The 24,169-nt window shown below is 34.9% G+C and overlaps 1 protein-coding gene across 1 annotated transcript in view; it reads left to right on the forward strand.

Moving 5' to 3' along the window:
* The first annotated feature begins 15,531 nt into the window (after positions 1-15,531).
* LOC131029053 (uncharacterized) overlaps positions 15,532-24,169 on the forward strand; it is a 40,622-nt gene continuing 31,984 nt past the window's right edge. The window contains exons 1-2 of the mRNA XM_057959448.2: positions 15,532-17,010; positions 17,143-18,241. Coding sequence (XP_057815431.2) covers positions 15,532-17,010; positions 17,143-18,241 — 2,578 coding nt within the window. The remainder of the gene's footprint in view (positions 17,011-17,142; positions 18,242-24,169) is intronic.

Consider the following 24,169-nt stretch of genomic DNA (forward strand, 5'->3'; position numbering starts at 1 on the left):
GCCATTGTAGAAGAGTCTCACACGACCCCACAAGATCAAACAGATCGAATGTATGTGTCGTGGATTGGAAGAAATAGTCCTTTAAATTTTGACAATTTTTTGGACTCAGGGCACTTGAGAGATCGCATTGGTAGGGTATGACTCTCAACATTCTGGTGCTTTCGGATGCACGAAAGGGCCATGCCTAGTGTAAATTTTCCCACCCAGATGCACTCACGATGTCGGTTTGTGCACATGAGGAGCATAATAAATTCTAGCCAATCTTGCAACTTTTCATTACAAGCAACTGACAGTTTTTTGAGCAGGCGAAAAAATGCTACTAATTGAAAATGGCTTCGAGTCATTGAAAACCAAGATAGGCCATTGTAGAGGAGCCTCATGCAACCCCACAGGATCAAACAGATTGACTGCATGTGTCATGGATTGGAAGAAACAGTCCATCAAATTTTGACAATTTTTTGGACTCAGGGGACTTGAGAGATCGCACCGGTAGGGTATGACTCTCGACGTTCTGGTGCTTTGGGATGCACAATAGGGCCATGCCTAGTGTAAAACTGCCCACCCGAACGTGCTCCCAATGTCGGTTTGTGCACACAAGGAACAAAATTTGACCATTGCGAGCGTGAGGGTGCTCTCGCACCAAACACATTGTTGTTTATATTCATATTGTCGATTTTTGTTGTTTATATTCATTTAAATTTATAAAAGGGCAGCCACCAAATATAGCGAATACACAATAATGAACTGAATACAAGGAGTTTTGTAGGGTTAATTCAACATTTTAGAAATTTTATCAAATCACATTCCACGATTGCAATGCTTTATATCATATATTTTTGTTGTTTATATTCATATTGTTGATTACATATGCAAATATTCATTTAAATTTATAAAAGGAAAACCACAAAACACAATGAATACAAAATAATGAACTCATTACACATTTAGTGGATCGAATATCGATATTTATATATATAAAAAAAGGCATGTCTGCCAAGTCAATACAAGTCTTACAAAAATGTGGCATATGCCATGTCCAAATCGATATACAATAAAAATGTAGAATATATCTACATGTATTGGTCATTCTATGACCAAAACTAACACTATATAATCCTAAACTTGTGGTGGATCATCAAAATCAAGCCTCTTCGATGTAGTACGCGGCTCTGTAGATGGCTGCAAAACCACAATTCAAAAGCCAAGTTAGAATTCTTTTGTAGAAAATAGTTCACAATTATCATCATAACTATGCATTTAACTTTAATTCCTTTGCAATTGAAATTTAGATTACCTCATCGGCTGATCCAGGAGCTAATGTCCTCGCTCTCCTCTCCTTGTCACTCTTAGGAGTTTTCTTGAAGACATACTTAAATTGATCCACATTATGGCCGTACCACGAAGGAGTCTATTGTAGATTAAATGTACAATTAATACAATGTACTAACATAAATATATCAAAAATACTTAAAATCTATAATATAGAGAACAATGACGTACACACCTGTGCCTGAGATGCTTCTCCAATGGACTGAGGATGGCTTACCATCGATGTAGAAACTGACAGTATTACCTATACAAAAATTGTACAAAGATTAAATACAATTAATATAATGATAAGTATTGAAGGTTGAAAACAATTAATTTTACATATCAAACAAAAGTGTACCAGATCCTAAGATTCTTCTCTAGTGCAAGGAGGAGGGTTCGCCATTGACGAAATAGGTATGGATATTTCCTGTATGAAAAAATTATAAGATTATAATATATCACAAGTTCACATGTACGCGTGCATATAATCATGAAATCAAGAAAATAAAGTAGAGATACATACCTCTGCCCTCTCTTGATCCGCAGGCGAATCAGGTGCATTCAACATATCCACAAAGCTCAATGGCCGATGTACATGTAAAATAGACAAAAAACACTAATCAATCTACAAACCCCAACTAATACTTGATTTCAACATTTTCAAACAATTGTACATCTAAAAATGTGTTCAATTACCTTGTTCACATGTTTTGGTGTCTTCGAGGAATTCTTTTTCTTAGTACGAGCCCTAGACGTGGAGGGGGTACCCTAAAAACACAAAATTAACATGAGATATAAGTACAAATAATAAATTAAACATAATTTTAAAAATCTAAAATGAAATGACTTGCATATTCCATCAAAACAATACATAAAAAGAGTTATACAAAATATGATACTCTATAGCCTTGTAGGCCAAAATCGATCGCTGAGAGCATGATGTCATCAATCTGGGACATTTTGTCCCCTGTCAACACCTACAAACCAAAAATTGGACCAAGCATTAAAGATAGTTAGTACATCTTGTATTTTTTTGAATTCAAAGTGTACTATTCTATTTTAACATGTTACAAAATTTATACCTTAGGCATCGAAGTTGCAACTATGGTAATTGGGGGAGGTGTATGGGATAAATCGATGTATAAATGAAAATTCATTTATGTAATTACAAATTTAAAGTGATTGATAAATAAAATGTTATGAATTCAAATCAACACACCTGTGTCTGTGGCTCATGGGAAAACACCATGTCCATCAACTCATCTGTCAGCGCGACATCCTCGATCGTGTGAGCCTGACATCTACAACCGTAAATCGTGCATAGATGATATGAGTATCCATCTGCACCGGCTGCATCATCTATCACCGAGCATATCCCCGAGCATATCCCCAAGCAACTGACACACATATGCTCGATGGGCTCTCTATCGCCCTCTAACGGCTCATCATCCAATACAATAGGGTGTGCTAATGATGTCCTATGTTGGATGATGGCACCAGTCAATGTTGTGGCCACCTAGAGAGTCTGTAGCTCCATCGACTCTTTCAGCTCTAATGGGATAGCCTGATGCACCTTGGGTTTAGGTGGTAGTGGGCGGCGACTCTCCACGGCTAATCGTCTACGGGCTCTAGGTCTATCTTGGGTAGAGACACCACCTCTACCATGGAACTCTCTCATGTCAAAATAGTTTGGCCGCACATTAAGCACAAACTCACAATATATTTTTCTCAAAAAATATAATGGCACCTCATAATTATTACAAGGTGGATCATCAAAGACCATCCACCACCTCTACCAAAAAAGATTCTTCATCTGTACATTGGTACACCAATGTATGGGAAACCTCTTTGCATTAAGAGGTAATGACTGACCAATTTTGGGATCAATAAAAAGGGCACATATTTGTTGTTTATAAATATTTTTGTTTTTTACTCCATCGTATGATAGCCCATTGACATAGAATTGACGACACCTATCCCTAAAGCTTCCCCATTTGGTAATTTCTAAGGAAACAGCTATGGCACCACTAGCTAATGTTTCTAGGCTAGTGGCAAGGGATTGATGATGGTCAAGTTTAGAAGTTTTCAATTTTACAATCAGTCTATTGATTTTAGACGTATTTTGTCCTAACTGATTAATTAATTCTTCCTGTGTTTCGGCTGTGCAGTCAAAAAGAGGAATTGGGGGTTGTTCTTGTGTTTTTTCAGGAGGTGCATTTAGTTGTTCTTGTGGGTTTTCAGGAGGTGCATTTGGTTGTTCTTGTTCTGGATTAGAAGAATCTGGTTTTTGAAACAAAAAAATGAAAAAACCTAATCAAAATTAATGAAATTAAATTCAAAATGTAAAACAAATTGCATAAACCAGAAAGAAAGACAAAAATAAACAAAAACTAACTTTGATCCATAGCCTGGAGAACAAATTTAGCACCTCATTCGTGGTTTAGGTTAGAAAATGGGGAAAAAATGAAGTAAAAAATGCAATTTACGAGTAAATGAGACCTAGTTTTTTTTTAAAAACTTTTTTTACCAGGCATCGCGTACGCAGTTTTATTTGGATTATTAGCGCGTATGTGCTCATTTTCCTATAAGCAGCACGTATGCGCTAATTTTCCTAGGCATAGCGCATACGAGCTCATTTTCCTAAAAGCAACATGTATGTGCTACCTTTTATAGGCTCGAGAAGAACAAACCTAAGCCCGTACGTGGGAATTTGAAATTTTAAAACCGCGTACGCACTGCCTATTTTTCCATTTTTTTTTGGGTGGTGTCCACTTTTCTGACCACCATCTTTGTGCACACGCCCATAATATTATATTATATTATATATAATATTATATTATATTATATTATATATATTATATTATATAATATAATATAATATTATATTATATAATATAATATAATATAATATTATATTATATAATATAATATAATAATATATTATATAATACGTATTATATAATATGTAACATATAATATATTTTTTAAATTAAAATTACAAATAAAAATCGGATATCCGATTTTATTAGTAATTACTAGGCCAAGGTGTACTGACACCTAGGCCAAGAAAAAAGTCAACACGGATTTTTTGCGTTTTTAGGTGAGTGAGGAAGGCTATTTTTTTCACATCGCCACTTTTTGGCCCCCCTTGATCCTACACTAACCCGCACCCTCTTGAGCAAGTCCCAGAAAATGAGCATCTGCATTGTTTCTAAGGACTTCGTCAAAGATTCTATTGAACTTGGGATTATGTTGTGCTCTTTCTATATCTTCAGGAGTTGGAGTGCTGAGATATTCATTATTTGTGCCTCCTCCAACTACTTCATGAAAATCATTGAGGTTTTCTTCCTCCTCTTCAATTTCTGGTTGTCGGTTTCTCATTGATCTTGTGTGAGCCATGTTCTTGAAAGTTTGAGGTTGGTGAAAGTGATTATGAGGTGGTGATGAAATGTTTGATGGAAGACAAGTTTTTGTGAAATGTTTGTTGGAAGATGGATCTCTAACACTGAAGGTTGGATGTTAACAAAGTTCTTTGTGAATTGCTTTTGTGTTTTTCAACAATTTTGATGTGATGAGGTATAGAAAGGTTTGAGATGTGTTACAAACCAAGCTACCTAGCAATGAGAGGATACACTCATAAACTACTTTTAACCTGTGTAGAAATGCCTCTTAGGATGATTTGTCCTAGATGTAGAGACACCCTAAAAATGATTTGTTGGTTTGATTTAAGAAATATCTTAGAAGAACTAAGGGCAAGAACCTTTTTGTGTTTTTGAGAGGGGAAGGGATTTGTGATTTTTGAATGAGAAAGTGATTATGAGGTGGTGATGAAGTATTTTATGGAAGGAAATGTTTGATGGAAGATAGATCTCTATCACTAAAGTTTTAATGTCAACAAAGTTCTTTGAGTATTGCTCTTTTGTTTTTCAACAATTTTGATATGATAAGGTATAGCAAGGTTTGAGATGTGCTACAAACAAAGCTACCTAGTAATGAGAGGATGCACTCATAAACTAGTTTTAACCTGCGTAGAAATGGCTCCTAGGATGATTGATCCTAGATGTAGAGACACCCTAAAATGATTTGTTGTTGTGATTTTAAGCAATATCTAAAAGTGCTAAGGACAAGAACCTTTTTGTGTTTTGAGAGTGGAATGGATTTTTGATGTGTGGAAGTGAAAGTGGATAGAATATGTACCTCAATAAAAACTTTCTATCACAAAGGGGGTTTCTACTTCTTCCTCTCTCTCTCAGGGGTTGGTGGTTCCCCTCAAGCTTCGTTATATGTGATACAATTTTTTGGAAAGAAAGAAGGGTTGATCTTGCCCCCTTTGTTTTTGTGATAATTCAAGGCTCTATACTAAGTAAACGCTCTATTTTTCAAAGGCTCTTTGTTGAATTTGTTGGATTTTCCTTGAAGATACAAATCCATATGACGCAATAAGGCTCCGTGTGAGAGAAAAATTTGTCTATTGATATAGAAAAAAATCCGTCTTTTGATAAGAGCTTTTGAACTCAATTGTCTCCTTTTTAATGTAGTTTTTTTATGAAGACTCCTTTTTCGCAAAATGTGAGTGATAGTCATACAAATTGATACTTTGTTTCACTTGTTGATGTTTGTATCTGTTGGTGAATGTTGATGTAAAATTGTGTTGGATGAATACTTGGTTTAAATTTGTTTTGAATTTCTTTGACAAGAAAATAGAGCAAGCACACAAGCACAATAATTTTGCCTCAAAATGCATAATAGGTGTGGGTCTAAATCAACCCAATCATGAACTTTTTGACCCTTTTCGAATATTTTGTATGTTTTTTCCAAAAGCTTGAAGTCGGCTCAAACTGTTACTGGTTTGACACAAGACGAAGACAATTCAAACACACTTTATCCCTAAGGTCAATGGCTAGTTGCGATATTTCAAGCCCACATCTTGATATTTCTTTGACTTTGGTACTACATACCTTATGAATCCTGTTGTGGAAGGTAAGGATGTGATATACTAAGTCTTGCACGAGCATAACAAATAGATAATCCATGTGATGGGGGAGTCACCACTTTTATCAAGCTACAAGTAGCCTTTCAAAAAGCCCTATTTCTACTCAAGGAAATATGTATGGTGAGTATTTTGGGAGAAAAACCATCTATTCTCTTTGACTAAACTTTTCACAAATATCCTCAATCAATAGAAAGGGTAGGCTTCTATAATAAAAGGTGTCTAGTAATGTTCGATGTTTTTGGACATAAGTTCATTCTGCAGTGACTCACTTAAGAGCCTTGTAACTTATGGTGGGGCCCATATGTCTCTTAAGCAAGTTACATTGTAGGAACAACTATACCCAAGGCTACAACTTTCTCTCTCACTTGATTTCTATAGCAGCTCGAAGGATTTACCGTGCAAGGTCGTTCCCAAGAGTGATGTGTCTCTTGGCAGGCCTCTCTTAAAAATATAAAATTTTGAGCATTACTAACACTTTTCTCTTGCACCTAGGACCACGAGAGCCAAGGGAGAGGATGGTGTGTGTTAGAAGTAGGACCACTCTACAGATTCTTGCACAAGTGTGCCAAACACTGAAAACACTTGGTTCTTTTAAACTGGTTTATTTCAATGTGATCTAAATGCTATTTGGAGATGTTGCTCCGACAAAAATGGTATTCTTTTTAATACCTCAAAGCAATATGTTTTTCTAACTAGGAAAGTGAAAATCCTGGTCAACCAAATTGAAGCATGTTTTTGCTTGAAGTAAAATGGTTGCGTGTAAACAAAAAATAACAAGTTGTTTTTTCTTTTTAACTTGCAAAAATGAAATGTTGATTGTGATTTTTAGCCTTGCAAGAAATGAAATTTGTTTGTTTGTTTTAAGCCCAAAATGAAAATGTGTTCCTAACTTGCAAGAAAACAAATTTTGTTTGTTTGAGTTTGTGGTTCTTTTTAACTTGCAAGATGAAGTACTTTTTAAGCCCCAAACTAAAAATTTGATTGATTTTTATAACCCAAAATGAAAAGTGAAGTTGTTTTTAATCCAAAAGGGAAAGTGAACTCTTTTCAATCCAACTTTTAAACAAAGTTAGAAAGCAAAAAGAAATTAAAATTCCTAACTTAACTCCTCGAATCCTGCAAAGAAGTTAGCAAAAAACCTGCACAATAAAAATAATTTGTTAGTGAAATGAAGGTCTTGGTGGGCTTCTACAAGCCTAAATTTTTTATTTTTTCGGTTATATTTATATTTTTTTCAACTTTCTGTTACAATAGCGCTACTCTGTGTAAACACAAAAGAGCCACTTTAATGCAAAAGTGCTAAAATAATAACAAAGGCGCTAAAAGAATGCCAAAAGAAATATAAGAGCAACAAAAGCGCTAAATTAAAATTATGTCGAACAGAGAGTGCAAAAGCGCTAAAATAATTATAATAGTGCTATTTTAGGAACAACAGCGCTATAACTCAGACAAAGGCAATAATTTAAACACAAAAATGCCAGGAAGGCAGACAAAGGCACTAAATATCGACTCGTTTTGAAATTTGGGGCCTCTAAATATTTTGTTCCTTTTATGACTTGTTTTGAAATTTCATTTTTCACGTTCTCATGAACCCATTTAATATCGAAATCAAAGATTTGATTTAAATATTTATAACAATGAATCTTTGCATTTTAGCAAATCATCAAAATGATTTAATCAACCAATCTCTTTTTATATCACTGGTCTAAATAATTTCACAGTCTCCCCTTCTTAATTTAAATATACTATTATTTTAATCAACATGATTAAAAATAATAAATATTTAATCATTTAATCCTCAATAATCATGTTGTGTATTGGCTTTAGTGAGGCCCTAAAGTGGGCCCAGCTAAAAACAATTCGTTTCCAAACCATTGAACTACTAAAAAATGCACTGATTCTTTGACCTGAAGTGTCTGGGGAGCGAGAAACAGAATCCAGAATCTTCAAGTTTGGCGTTTATGCAATTTGACACTTTCCCAAATCACCTGAGTAGCTCTAGAAATGAGCTTGGAAAACCGACCAAATCACCCAACCAAGACTTGCAAGCTGGCACATTGATAGATTGTAGAACACAAAGTCCAGGGCATTTGATGGGTCAGCAATATGACATCTGAGGAAAAATTTATTTACTATCAAAATTTACTACTTAGGATTTCTATGAAACTGAACCTGTTGAATCAACCTAGGTAGCCATCTAACCCTGATTTGGAAAAAAATCAAATCAATGTTTCGACAGCCGCCACTTGGCACACTGGCACATCAATATACCCTGAATGAGTGTGCAAGAGGGTTTGACCTGATTAAGTTACATGTAAAATTTATTAACCCTCAAAGTCGGCTTCTCTGAAAAATCTGGAAAATGCTGCTTGCAAAACCTTGAAAATGTTTGTTTGGAATGGGCTTCATAGACCAATCAAATGACGAGATGGGGGGCTACAAATCAGGGGCATGGTAGAAAATTTTATAGATAATCATGGGGAACAATTGATTTAAATTTCATGTCAACTGGGCACAAAATATAAATTCTCAAAGTGCCCCTCAAACTTATGTTTGACAATGTTCAGTTGCAGAAATAAACTTTTTTGCAAATGGAATTGGCTTTGAAAATTGAGTAAACCGATTCATGAGGCCAAGCCACTTGGCAAGGGGCTTAAAACAATTTTAGAGAATCACAAACAACTATCCATTTTACTTGATGATCATTAGGCACAAAGATATAATGCCTCAAGCAGGGCTACTCAAAAAAGTGTAGAAAGGTGCAAAATCCAGATCTAACCTCAAGACCTCCAAATGAGATTTTACAAATGCATCATAATTGATCCAAGGAAGCTGTAAACGGACACATAACATCTCTATAAGGTGTATAACCATCCTCCAAAGGGATTTCTCTTGACAATTCACAGGTGCAAAGATATGAGCTCACCAAATGAGCTACTCAAGCTTGCTCAAAAAGGTGATTATGAATGCAACTTACAAAATTTTGAACCTGGGTCTTCAAAATCAGAAATTTTTTTGAAGTCCCAACGGTTTGTTTTCTATGACTACATGGTTTTATTGTATAGGGTTTCAGGTCCCTTCAAAACCCATTCTCCTCTAATTAAAAACAATTATATCATTGAAAAATATTTACCAACATTATATAAGGAATCCTTACATCAAGGAAGTGTTTATCATAATGAATTTGTTGAGAAAACAACATTTCTATTTTAAATTTAATGATTCTATTACTATAGTGTTTTCTAAAATAAACCTATTAAAATTTCAAATCTTGAAAATATTGAGGCATTATCATATGAAATTGATTAACAAAACAACTACATTGGTGAGAATAAATTTGTGAAGGGTGTTAATTTTTATTCCACAAATCTTCATTCTCAAAGAATGGTAGTGTTTCTCCACACACACACACACACACACACACACACACACACACATATATATATATATAATCAACAATAGTCTAAGGTATATACTTTGCTAGCCCTTTTGATAAGGAGGATAGTCTGGTGGTAAATATTTATCACACTAATTTCATACCATATCATTATACAAGATCATTTTTATCATGAGAAACATTCTAACAATGATGAAAAGATAAAAGGCACAACTTGTAGAAGCTATCGTAGGGATTATTTCTCTCAAGTCAAAGATTGCTCACATATGATGGTGTGGGATCTTGATGTTATATGTAAAAAACTCAAATAGAATACATTGTGAGACACACAAAGGTTGAATTATTTTTATCTATAATATCTTATCTTCTCTTATCCTTAGGGTACTCTTCTACAACCATTGTAAGTGCATCCTCAAAGGATCCAAGTTTTATCTAAAAGTATCTTCTCCTCTATTAGCTTTGGGGTACCCTATTTGATGGAAAGTGAAGATTAGGATTGGTGAGAAGATAATATTAGCTTTATGTGCTATGTAAGAAAGGCAAGAATCTAGATATGAGGATTTGATATTAGGAATTGTAGTAAGGCATATGAGGTCTTCTAAAAGTGATCCAATTTCAACACATACATGGATATAGATATTTTTACCAAAAAGTACAAATGCAACCTAATAATCTATCTATCTTATAAGGAGTCAATATTCTTCGAAATCGCTCAATTCTTATATATGCAAAGAATTTTTCTCTCATGAACGAGAAAAGGAAGGTCAGATATGCCAATTTTGAGTGACATTAAATTAGATTCCCTATATAAATATGAAAAGGATCACTATAAATAATGTAAACAAATTATAATCCAAGCAAGAAAAAATAAAATATCATTGTTATGACCATTCAAATTAATTAATGTCAATAGAAATTCTACAATCGCATAAAGGGGGGCAAGCAGTCCGTTTACATAAAATCATGACAGTAAATCACATAAAAAATTGTAAATTGTAGTCAGTAAATACTAAAATGTTAAATAAGAAAAGTGTTTTTCTGTTGTCAATATATGTTAATCCCTACTGTGAAAATCTATTTGTACCGAAGAGTTTGTACAATGGATCATGAGAAACATGGAACCATTAATGGTTTGTAATGGAATAAAAAAACCCAGCTCAATGAAAGGGCCCACCCTTGGTTGCACCACACAAGCAATAGGCATTTCAAGAACCTTTGGATTTCCTTTTTCAATTTCAGCCCTATTTCTTTCCATAATTTCAATCAAATCATTTTTTTTAATGCCTATGTTTTATATAATTTAATCAGTATATTATAAGATCTTTTTATAATAAGAATATAAAGATAAATATAACATTAAATAATAAGAATATAATATAAAGAAATTTTATATATAATGTGAATAATAATATATATATATATCTATATATATATATATATATATATATATATATATATATATATATATATATATATATATATATATATATATATATATATATATATATATATATATGACCTGGAGCTATAAACTTGTAAGGCCACAAACGGGGGACCTCATCCCCACACTTCACTTGTTCAAATCTGCAAACACAACGACCAAGCAAAACCTTGGTGGCCGCTTCACCAACAAAGTGTTTTAACCGCGACACTACATGTCTAAAGACAATAATGATATTAATATAAATGAGATAGATTTTCATAATTTAATTAATATATTTAAAATATCTTCTATATTTTAAAATTATTTTGATTACTTCTATTTTCTTTTATTATTAAATAGATTCTAGAAGCACTAGCTCCGTTGATGGAGCGACCCCTGGCCCCATATATTTCTTAAGATATTATGAATGAGAAAGGAAAGATGGAATATGCCAATTTTGAGTGACATTAAATTAGATGCCCTATATAAATATGAAAAGGATAACTACAAATAATGTAAACATATTATAATCCAAGTAAGAAAATACAACCTGTCATTGTTATGACAATTCAAATTAATTAGGTAAGTTTCAGCGAAATAGACTTCCCTAGGTTTTATCGCCCTTTTTTCAATTTATTGGTATCTTTACCAAGTTTCCGTCCAAATTTCCTGTGTCCAGAGGATCTTTCGCCATAATTTATATCCTCTTGTCAGTTGATGAATTTCCTAGCAAAAGCGAGAAAGATGCTGCAAACACATGATCCTCTGTGAACGAGTTTTTATTTGTTTGATTACTAATATCACCATCATTATTCGTCTAATTTTCTTATTATTTAAATTTTATCAATTTTTTCTTGAACTTCCTATTATTCAAATTTGGTTTTGCTGTGTCAGAACCCTTACGTGCAGCGGTTAAATTTGGTTTTTCTGTGTTTCTCTTCTGTGCACAGTTTAGCCATGCAGAGCAAAACCGGCGTGGTTATTTAAAGAAGAATTAACTTGGTGCAGATTTTAATGGGAAGTGGTGCAGATACTCGGGAGAAGAGGAGGACGAGAACCGGAGGAGAATTCAAGGAGGATAGAAGTTTTGTAGCAGGGGGACATTGCGCTGATTGCAGGAAATCAAGTGAGAAGGGAAAAGGAGGGAAAGTGGTGGCAAGTAGCTGCACGGAAGGGCATCTATACAGAGGTAGATAATTTATTTCAAAGTCCGATCTTATACCATAGAATTTGCATAATTGAGTTTAGATAAATTTTGGACTTTAGCCTCTGGTTCTATGAACGATTTAGCTACTGTGTCTCCGGCCCTACGAGCTCCATGTATATTTGTTTGTCTTGCATTCAGTAAGAGGTTTCATTTTAAAATGTTCTCTTCTTCAAATTTTTCTTAAAAATAGAACTGCGATGAACCATAAAATGTGGCGGTGAATTAGTAAAAAAGAAAACTAGAAACGGTGGAACTGCCTGTTCCCTCAAACTCATGGAAGCATCAGTTTCCAAGACACTCACCCCCGCAAACTCCCTTCGTTGCACAGGCTAGAAAATGAATACAATATTAGTTGATTCTGTCAGCTTACTTGGCTTTAGGAGTAAAATCAGACAAGTTTCCTTTTTAGATTGCTATAAAAGTTAGTCTATCTACTGCGTATCTTGTACACTCTGCGATCCTCCATTTCACACTTTTGCCTAATCATATCAGTCAACTGGAAAGCTTCCTTTAGATTATACTTAATGCTTCTAAATTTTGTTAAATATGTATTAAATTCGTCGCGGTCTCATGTAGCATTATAGTCGTTCTAACGATCTCTAAGATTGCATTGTCTTAAAGAACCTCTGCTAATGATAGAATGCCCATCACTGTCAAGGACGTTGTAGGGCTTATGTTTAGCAATAAAATCTGCTTGGGTTCAATCTTGATCAGTAAACATTACTGAATTCATGAGACATTATATCTATGACGCATTCCATCATCGTAACGTTTGGGATTCTATTTTGCTCATTTAAGTCGATAGTAGCATAAATCTAACTTTCCGCCAGTTTTTCACATTATTTGTACCTTGAGCTAACATAGGAATCTATGAGATCACAGATTCCTGTAGAATTTTGCATCATCTTCATTACATTACATAACCTCACTATTTGCACGCAAAACCGCAGGCACTTACCTTTGTGACATTCTGTTGAAAAATGTTGAAATTAATCTCCAACTGCCCACCTACTCCTCCGTAGACTGCTGTCCATCCCATCTACTCAATCTTACTGTGCCTGTGCCTTCTTCCTTACTCAAAACAGGACAGATTTTGAATTAAAAAAAATGTGATTGTAATCTATCTATGATATCTCTACACTAGATGTACCACATAGAAGTAAATGCATTGAATAATTTAGGAGTTTTATTTCTTGTTTCTCTGATGCTTATGTATGGAAGAGTCTAGAAGTCTTTTTGTAACTCTTAATAGACTGAGTATGGCAGTTATTGGAAGATGTATGAAAAACAGGGAAAAATATATGGAGCTGTAGCAGCACCCAGAAAACTAAGCAAGAAACAGGGGAAGCTTATTGTCTCTTTTTGAATTCAAATGTTGCAGCCTTGTTATAAAAATCAGACTATATGAGTTTTTGAATGATTCTGAAATATATATACATATATGAATACAAAGATTAGTTTCTGCTCTTGTTTGGGTTAATCTCTGTTATTATTTGTTTGCTTTTGTCCTCTGCCTCTCTTTCCAGCAAAAAATACAAAGTCTTTCTCTGCTTCTTTCGTTCATACGCACTGTTTTACTGCTTTAACTGTTTAAGTTGAATGAAATTTGTCCTCTGCCAACGTGAGAATGAGAATGTACTTTTATAGTTGTAGACAATAGACAGATCTCCTTTAGAAGTTTGTCAGATAAGCTTTTGCCTTAAAATTATTAATATTAGAATGTTAACTTGTAAAGACTGATCTTTTACCAAATTTAAAGGCACACATTCACAACTCTCTATGTCTGTATTTTGTTTGAATACTGCTGGAAAACTTCTATGAATGAATAATTTCTATTTTTTCTTTGAGTATTCTATGAAAGAGATTTTTTCTTTTTCCTCTAAATGAAACGAGCACATTTAAAAATGTCTTTATCAATAGGATTTGTTAGTTGCATTCAATATCGAGTAGATTTTCTAATGCGGCTTATGTAATTGGGATGGGTTTTTTTGATGTACTTTATCAATGGGCATTTGGTATGGGTAGAATAGGCTTGTGTTAAGCAATACTGAAGGGTTTTCTTACTGGTTCTTTCCCTTCAGTGCTTTTTGAACTGCTTTTTGAACCAGACACTGTAAAAAAGTTTTAAAATTTAATATAATTCAGTGGTTCTATCCACTTTTATCAAAAAAAGAAAAATATATATATCGAATAAATTTTGAAAGGTGACAAAATTGTGGCTCTTCGCCTGCATTTTTCAGCTTGCATGATAGGGAAAAAATTCAAATACACGTCAAATTAACTTTGCATACAGTGCAATGCCTGCTCCCGCCAACAAGCGAGTTAGCCTCAATTTCAAAGCATCTACACCAGCATTGCCACACCACACTTTCATCGACTATAGCCGCCTCCACCATGGACAATGGATCTGTGATATTGAAATTGCGAACGTAGCACAAGGCAATGAATTTTTGAGTAGCAAAAATCTTAGATAAAGTGGAAAAACTTTGATAAATTTACAAAATATCAGGGAAAAGTTGCAGACATCTGCTCATTATGATTATGGTCAGCGGTTAAGTTTTGTTGTGATTGGTCAGATTTTTAGGCACAATCTGAAAATGGAAGTATTCGTGTATTGGCTAATTACTAAAATTACTTCAATAACGATGTACTCATTTCAAATTACTTCAGCGATTGGCAAATTGGCTATTCAATTGATATTGTAGAACAAATACTGCCGATTCAGTTCAAAAAACAGTTCAAATGCATAAATGTCTTTCAAAGTTCCATTAAAATAAAATTGAAAAAAAAATAGCATAATTTTATTTCTAAATTTTTAAAATTATATATATAAATGTATTCTTATAGATTTATACAAATTATACTGAAGGAAACATACTATTGAAAGAGAATCAAAGAATTTGATGGAAGAATTGATATTATTCAAATAAAAGCATGTCTATGTTGATATCTTTTCTACAATTTCTGGATAATAGTTACTGTAGGTGTTTTTTAAATCAATAATATAATAATATTATCATTATATAGATATTTTTACCAATTTAAAATATAAAGAACTTTGTTAAAGGCAAATAGATTTATTGATAAGATAATTTTGTTTTCAAATAATATCTTTTAATATATTTTGCTTAAATTTTTAAAAATATAGATATACTTAATGGTAGATCATTTCTTATGACATTCGCCAGAAAAACTTCACCATGGATTCCTCTGATAGAGGCTATGAAATCCCCTCCCAGAAGAAGTACGGTGTTTTCCTTAGCTTCAGGGGACCTGACGTTCGGACAACTTTTGTGGATCACTTATATGAATTCTTAACTGATAAAGGGATAAATGTTTATCTGGACGAGCTAAGCATGGAAAAGGGGGAGTTTATCGACAATGCCTTGAAGAGGGCAATTGAGGATAGTACTATCAGCATCCCCATCTTTAGCCGAAATTATGCTTCGTCACCGCATTGCCTGCAGGAGCTGACCCATATGTGCAAATCCGGAGCGGTCATCAAACCCCTCTTTTACGACGTCAAGCCACACCATGTTCGATACGCAGAGAGCCAACCAAGCCCAGCCGGCGAGTCGACTGCAAACGGTGAAGCTAGAGCAGTAGTCGAGAGACAAGCAAAAGCAGAGGGTGACAGTAAGGAAAACATATGTATGAAGGAGGCAAGAACAGAGGACCAAAAGGATGCAAGAGGAGATCGTGGTAGTGAGATAAGAACAGAGGGGGAGAGTGAGGCAAGGACAGAGGGTGAATGTGAGGCAATAACAGAGAGTGGAAGTGATGTAAGAACAGAGGGGGCGAGTGAGGAAAGGGTAGAGGGTAAATGTGAGGCAAGAGCAAAGGGGGAAAGTGAGGGAAAAATAGAAGGCAGAACAGAGGCAAGAGCAGAAGGTGGAAGTGAGATAAGAACAAAGGGTAAGAATGAGGCAAGTGCAGAGAGCAATGGTGTGGCAACAGCAGAGGACCAAAGAGATGCAAGAGCAAAGGGCAAAGGTGTGGCAATAGCAGAGGACAAAGGTGTGGCAAAGGACCAGACTCAGAGGGATGCAAGGGCAAAGGGCAAAGGTGTGGCAATAGTAGAGGACCAAAGAGATGCAAGAGCAAGGGGCAAAGGTGTGGCAATAGCAAAGGGCAAAGGTGTGGCAACAGCAGAGGAAAGTGAGACAAACCCATATAGTGAGGCATTGAAAGAGCACTGCCGTAAAGGCCGATATAAACGTTCGGAAATCGACGAGTGGAGGGAGTCGTTGAACAATGTTTCTGATCTCAACGGGTGGACTCTTGAGAGCAAATATGGATATGAAGGCAAGTTTGTAAAACTGGTCGTCTCTGACGTTATCAAGGAATTGGATAAATTCCCGTATCAAAACCTACCAAAGCATACTGTGCAACTCGACGAGAGGATAGCAGATGTGATCCGTCTGCTCGAAATTGACAACAAGGAAGATGTGCTTAAGATAGGCATATGGGGCCTTGATGGAATTGGCAAAACCGCAATTGCCAAGGCAGTTTTCAACCGTATCCTACAAGATTTTGAAGCCTGTTGTTTTCTATCCGATGTTAGTACCAAGTGGCAGAAGGAGGGAATAAAAGTATTACAAGAACAACAAATGAGAGACTTACTCTCGAGGAAGGACTGCAGGTTTAGTGCCCCTGAAAGCAGCTCAGTGGCGGCACAGGTTATTAGAATAATCTTTTTTCAAATTAGAAAACATGTTGTCCGTGTAATAGAAATTTGCTTTCGTTCCTTTCTTCAATAAAATGCTTGATTTGTATTTATGGTTTCTTTTTACTTTGATTATTAAAAATAGGGTTCTGCTCTGAAGCGCATCCTCATAGTTTTAGACGACGTTGTTGATTTCGAGCCGCTGGAGATTCTACTTGGGGGAAAATGGGCAGGCTCTGGCAGCAGAATAATTGTTACAACCCCAGATAAGCATGTATTGAACATGGCAAAGATAGACACAATTTACAAGATGGAGGGACTAAAGGATGATGAGGCTCTGCGTTTGTTCTGTTGGCATGCATTTGTGAGTCCTGAACCGGATATGCAATTTGTCCAACAATGTAAAAGGATTGTAGAAGCCTGTGCTGGATTGCCGCTGGCTCTCCAAGTCGCGGGAGATGAATTGTGCGACAAAACGGATAAACCTGAATGTTGGCATGAAGCCATGAGCACACCGCAGAGCATCTGCCATCAAAAAATTTACAGCGTGCTCAGGCCTTCTTACGAGAAACTAACCTTTCAAGAGAGAAAAATTTACTTGCATATTGCTCGCTTCTACATAGGAAAAGAGACAGAGCATGGTATCCGATACTGGAAAATGTTGAACTGGGATCCTCATACTGCTGTCAAAAATCTTGAACTCAAATCGTTCATAAGCATAGGCGATGATGATAAATTCATGATGCACCGCCTTCTCATAGATATGGCAAAAGCAGAGGAGACTAGAAGCTGCTATCTCCAAATATTGTCTTCCATCTCAAAGTTCACCTCCATCTCCAATTTCCACATCAAATCCCTTTCATATAAGAGATCAGAGAAAAAAGGCTGTACGACTCAAAGTGAAAACAGGCAAAGTTTCTCTCCAGGTGATATTACAAATGTGATTTTTATTGAGGGAGCAGAGAAGTTTGAGATGCAAGATTTTCGTGGTGCTTCTGAATTGTTGAGTGCCAGTGTTTTTGGGACTTCATATAAAGTCCCTCTGAGTGATAACCGCGTTGTAGTGGTGAAGGAATTAATTGTGGACGTCTCATCAAAAGAAGATTTTGAAAAAGTAATGGAGCTTTCAGCCAAGTTGAAGCACGGGAACGTGGCCAGCATAGAGGCCTATTATTATTCGCCAGAACTGAAATTTGTGGTGCAGAAATACTTTCACAATGGAAGTCTCCACCACTTACTTCACGGTATGTATTCCTTCCTTAAACCTTTTTCTTATTACACATCCATATGGAAATGATTTTAGGAAGCCTCTAAACTCCACACAAAATGGTATGTTTCATAGTTTTCAAAAATCATATAAACATAATAGATATCTACAAAATTTTCAAGTGTTAAATCTTCGTGTTTTCCACTTTCATTGCTGTTAAACCATAAAAAATCTGACAAAAAAATAGTGTGTTTTACAAATTGGGAGGTTTTTTAGAATGTCATTTTGTGTGATGATTAGCCTATACCATTATTTTAATAGAAAATTTGACTGAAAGTTTTCTATATAATATATATTTTGAACATTTATTATACAAATTATTATAATAGAAAATTTGAATGAAAGTTTCTTATATACTATATATTTTGAGAATTTATTCTTTATTTTGTTGAAACATTTTCTTTCTAATTTCTCAACATTTCTTTCTTGACACAAAACTACCTTCAAAATATATGTATAGCTAAAATTATTTGTCTTTTCAAGGAAATCAATGATTTGTTAGTTTTGTCAGTTTTCTATGTTATTTGGAATCGATTGTTGGCAAACTATTGCAATGATGAAAACATCACATTTTAGATAAAGAATGAATAAGCTACAATAGTTAGAGAATCTACCCTACCATTCATGTCTTGTGGAGATCAATCAATAAAAAAATATTTAATTCAATACAATCACAAACCTTAATCTATTTAATCAAATAGGTGGTCCTTTTTTACATGGAATTAATTTTTAATTTGCTTGATAATCACCTCAACACATATTTCAATATCGAGTAATTTAGTTTTTGATTCTTTTATGTTTATTAATTTGAGTAATAAAACTTTGCAATCAATGGTATTATTCATACATTCTTACTTAAGGTGTTATGAGGGTGTTATATTTCTTTTATGTTATCTTCTCTTCAAAATGTATGGGTTCTATATTTTTTACCTTGTATGGGAACACCATTATATTATTTCATAGGCTATATGTTCATAAAGGATATTTATTATTGGTTTATCTAATATTTTGATCATGAATTGAAACTTAAGAGATAGATTTAAATGTATATTTGTAGTGTCATAAATTGTATCCTTATACAATTCACACTCATTTTGAACTCACTTTGGTGGTTGTTCCTTATGCCCTTGATTTTATTGACTAATTGTATTCATCCCATGGCCAAATCTGGATACCGACTACATTCTTGAGCTCACTATGACTCTAACTCAAAAAGTCAAGACTCTCCTACATTATTGTTCCTAGAACCATGGTCCAATCAATATGGACCCAATTTTAAATCCTTAATGGTTGGAAAATTATAGAGTGGGATATAAGTGCTCCCTGATGTCATCCTTTTCCAAAATTTAATCACGAAATATGTAATTTTTTGTCTAAGTACAACTTCCACCCCCTCGTTTGAATATCTATCATTTAATTCACACTCCAATTCAACACTTTCCATCACACATCTTCAAGCTAGTAAAGGAGTTATATGAAGTTGAGCATTCAAACATTCAAGTTTAGTGATGTCATGATCAAATTTATTTGTTCTCTGTGAATGAAGGAATATATTAAATCCTTTTAAGCACCATTAAATTTTCAACAAGACTTCAAGGCAAGAAGTTCATAAAAGAGGTATCATTTGTCAATTCAAGCACTTCCTTAAGGTTTCAGACATTTTCCCTACCAGGGGTAAGCTCTCACATCATACCATAGTTGTAGGGAAGGTTAATTCCTATCCAAGGTTTGACTTAGGAAAGACCCTATACAACACAATATTTTCCCCTCCCTTTTTGTGTGCAGGATATAGATCCAGCTACTAAAAGTTGTAGAGTGCAGACTAGGAATTGAACTTGGTATTATATGCTTGTCTACTTGGATTTTTATTTTGAATATCCTCTTCTACCTACTAACTTGAATGAAACCTTCTTCTTGGAATTTTTGAGTTCTTTAGTCTCCTTAGATTCATCAATATTTAATTTTTTAGAGAACTTCACATCAAGATCCTTTCCAACTATTTTTTAGGATATTCTATGTAGTCTCCATGCTATGATTTTCATCAAATCTAATACCTATTTTGATGAAGGATGACCTATGATTGTTAACATGATCTCATTCCAGAATCTAAGATCTCTTTCCAAACTTCACATTCTTATCTAATTGACCTTTAAATTTTTCCAAATCCTTTCTCAAGGATATGATTTTTGCCTCAAGTCTTTCATAGTCCTTTTCTTTTTATTTTTAATTTTGTTATCATGATATCTTATATTCTCTTTTCTCTTCTATTTGAACTATTAGATCTATGATCATCTTCTCAGAGTCTTTGAGATTCTTTTTTTGTTTCTAATTTCCTTCTTTTCTATGTGCAAACCATCTAGGATAGAAATGATCTCTCCTTATAAACCAACTTTAGTTTCTTTTTCTTTATCTCTACAATCCACTTTTTTATATCACCATATAAGATCTTCATTTCCATGAATAGGGAATCTTTACCTATATTTTCACTCTTGGAGGTGAAATGATCATACTCATCATGTGAATAGTTATTTTCCTTTGAGTATAAGATATACTTATGAAAATTCCTTTTCTTTATGCTTTGACTCATTACAACTCTTTTGATAGGACTTGTGTTCCTTTTCTTCATCACCAATTACTATGAAAATACATTTAGAAGAAAAGTGATGAATTTAACCACAACTAAAACATCTGAATGGTAACTTACCTTTGTACTTGTTAGATCCTTTCTGATGCAGGAGAATCCCTGGTTCTTGGCAATCTTGCATCAACCAAAAACATTTCTTTTTCAGTTTAACATTTCTTTTTGCATTTTCTTGCATTTTCTCACTGTATCTTGCAGAGCTGGATTTTGCTTGTGGATATATCTATCTTCCTTACCCTAAGTCCATGAGACATTTGGATATTTTTCTAGCAAGTTATCGATTCTGATATCTAAGACAGTTTTCTGGCTTAGAGCAACAAAACTGCTTGGACCTATTTTAGCTTTGGCGAATCTTGTGGATCATTTTCATAGCTTGCGGAGCTTCAATTACTTGTTTCCAATGTTCCTTGGTGTGCAATCGACATTCCCTCTGGTCCACACTTGATCCTTTGGATTTTTTGGAGGATTCTCTTGGTGGAGGTCAACCTAGTGGTTTTACACGTTTCATCTTGTTCATCAACATTTGATTCTTCTTGGGCCGACATGGATCCCTCTTGATCATATAAATCAATGTAATCTAGCATGTAATAGGTAGGAGGGAAAACATCGAAGATATATCTAGTAATCTAGAGGTCTGGAGTTGACTGATACTGCAATTGAGCACATATGTATCAGGCCAATGGACCAAATCTTGTAGCTTCTTGTTGTCGGTAGATTATAATCATTTTTCATGATATAATTATTAGTTCTGCATTGCCTCCATCATCTTGTCTTTCTTTCGTTGTGTATTACTCTTGTTGCACTGTCTAAATAGATCTTATTAAGGTTCCTCTTGTTGGGAAAATGATGTCTCAACCTTGCATTTACACGAGGTTACTATTTATAGTAAGTTTTCATTTGAGCATGAAATGGTGCCAAATTCTCCCCAAAGCTTCTGGTTGGGTAGATAAGCATTACAGGAAAGTTATGTCACAAGATCACAATTAGTTTTAAAGATATTAAATTTTTCGTTTCAGAGGGGTCCAATGAAAGGTTTAAATTTGATTTTGAGAACTTTAGAGGCCCCGAAACACCCTGACAAGTGGGCATAAACATCGTAGTGGTTTACATGTCAATAGAGCACTTGTGATCTTTTCGACTCTTCAAACAGTTCGTCAATCGAACACATGGTTCTCAACTTATGGCCTCTAGAAGTTTGTAGTCTTGAAATAGGAAATATAAAATACATCGGACACATAAATGAGCTATAAAAAGGGAGGGAAACATCGTAGGGAATCTATAAGGGAGATAAGGTTGGCTACACCTTATTGGGTGGTTTTGGCCCATGGTTTTGTAATACCGTTTAACGTTTTCTTGTATTGTATCTCCTATATATGATGTGCGTGAGATAGAGGTTGTGTGTAAGAGTCTTATGGCTATTGAGTTACCTCTAAATCTCATATTAGTGGTACTCTTGTGAAGAGATTACTTTGCATGCATATTGTAATATGTTTTGGTTATTAAATAATATATTGGGCAGCTTTTGAAGTGTGGGGCTTTTCTCTCGAAAGGGTTTTCCCCATGTAAATCACTGTGTTATGGTTTGAATGTTATTATATCTATTTCTATTTTCTGTAACTATTGTGACGATCTGTAAAAAAATTTGCATTGCCCTCCTCTCTAATTTAGTGTAGGAAGTTCTGCTACTTAACTTCCTTACAAGTGGTATTGGAGGTTGATCACTTTTGGTTTTAGTTATGGGTTGTTGGGTTTTTTGAACTAATCCAGATTTGAGTGGGAGCTTTTGTAGAAGACACTTTTTGATCTTGTTCCAAGAATTTTCAGATGGCAAGTTCATCAGGGAAAATAGAGGTGGAAAAATTTAATGGAACACATTTTGAGATGTGGAAGCTGAAGATGGAAGATTTTCTAATAGATTGAGATCTATGGGATGCTATAGATGCAAATGTCCAAAGACCCTCAGATCCTACTGCGGTAGCTCAATATGATGTTATGGACCAAAAAGCCAAGGGTCTAGTTAGACTATGCCTGGAAAACTCTATTCTGATCAATTTCCATGAAGAAAACACTACAAAGAAGCTATGGACTAAGCTTGGTGAAATGTATCAAGCGAAATCTTTATTAAATCAGATTTTCTTGAGGAAGAAATTATATTCCTTGAAGATGGAAGAGGGTGGACGAGTTGCAAACCACCTGGAAACATTCAATATGTTGGTGGCTCAATTAGTATTTTTTGGTGTTAAGATGAACGAAGAGGCATATCTTGCTTTGTTCTTTTCTCGATTCGTGGGATTCTCTTGTTATGGCTATCGGTAGTACTTCTATTGTTTTGAAGTCTGAAGATGCGGTGGGTTCCCTACTTGGTGAAGAGATGCGAAGGAAGATATCCCACATTCTGAAGGAACCCTAACTGTCTGTGGAATACCTAAGGAGAAAGAATAGAAGAATGAGAAGCACAATAAGTCCAAATCGAGATGGAGATCAAAATCTCCTAGAAATTCCAAAGTCATTTGCTAGAATTGTCGTAAACCAGGTCACATCTGTAAGGACTACAAAGAAGAAAAGAAGAAAAAGAAGAAGATTGATTCTAATTCTAAGTCTGAGATGGAAGATGTGTTGGCATTCTGGTGCATTTTGTATGATCGGTAAATGATATGGTTGTCATTGTTGGCAACATCATCTCCCAAGTCTTCACAATCTATCGGCAGTAAGTACATCGGTATACTGAGGTTAACCGGCTAAGCAATGTGTAAATGGGGTAAGAAGGGAGTAGACTAGCACACGGGAGGACAACCAGCACACAAGAGGTCCACTGACAAGCAGTGAGTAGACCGGCACAAATGAGGTCAACCAGCTAAGCAGTGAACAGATCGGTATATAGAAGGTAATCGACTAGGTAGATTTTGATCAGTACACTGGAAGAGTTTGTAACTGACAACTTGGTAGCATTAAGTTAACATCCATTTAAACTGGCAGTCCTCTCCATTCAACAGGTGGACTTATCGGCATGAACGACTATTTTGATAGAGTTTCTTGCAATGATTTGTGCAAAGTGATTTATGGTGTAGTATCATCATTTTGAATCTGATATTTTGGAGGGAAAGTTGATGACAGATCGCAAGGGCAATAAATTCACATAACTCATTTTGATGTGGTTGTTTCTCATGTGAAAGTGAACACAGGGGGAGTAGAACAAAGTGCAGAGCCGAGTGACAAAGGACCAACAAAGTGAAGAGTTGAGGATCAGTAAATCGGCAAAGTGTA

The sequence above is a fragment of the Cryptomeria japonica genome, chromosome 3 (assembly GCF_030272615.1).
Source record: "Cryptomeria japonica chromosome 3, Sugi_1.0, whole genome shotgun sequence".
NCBI lineage: Eukaryota > Viridiplantae > Streptophyta > Pinopsida > Cupressales > Cupressaceae > Cryptomeria > Cryptomeria japonica.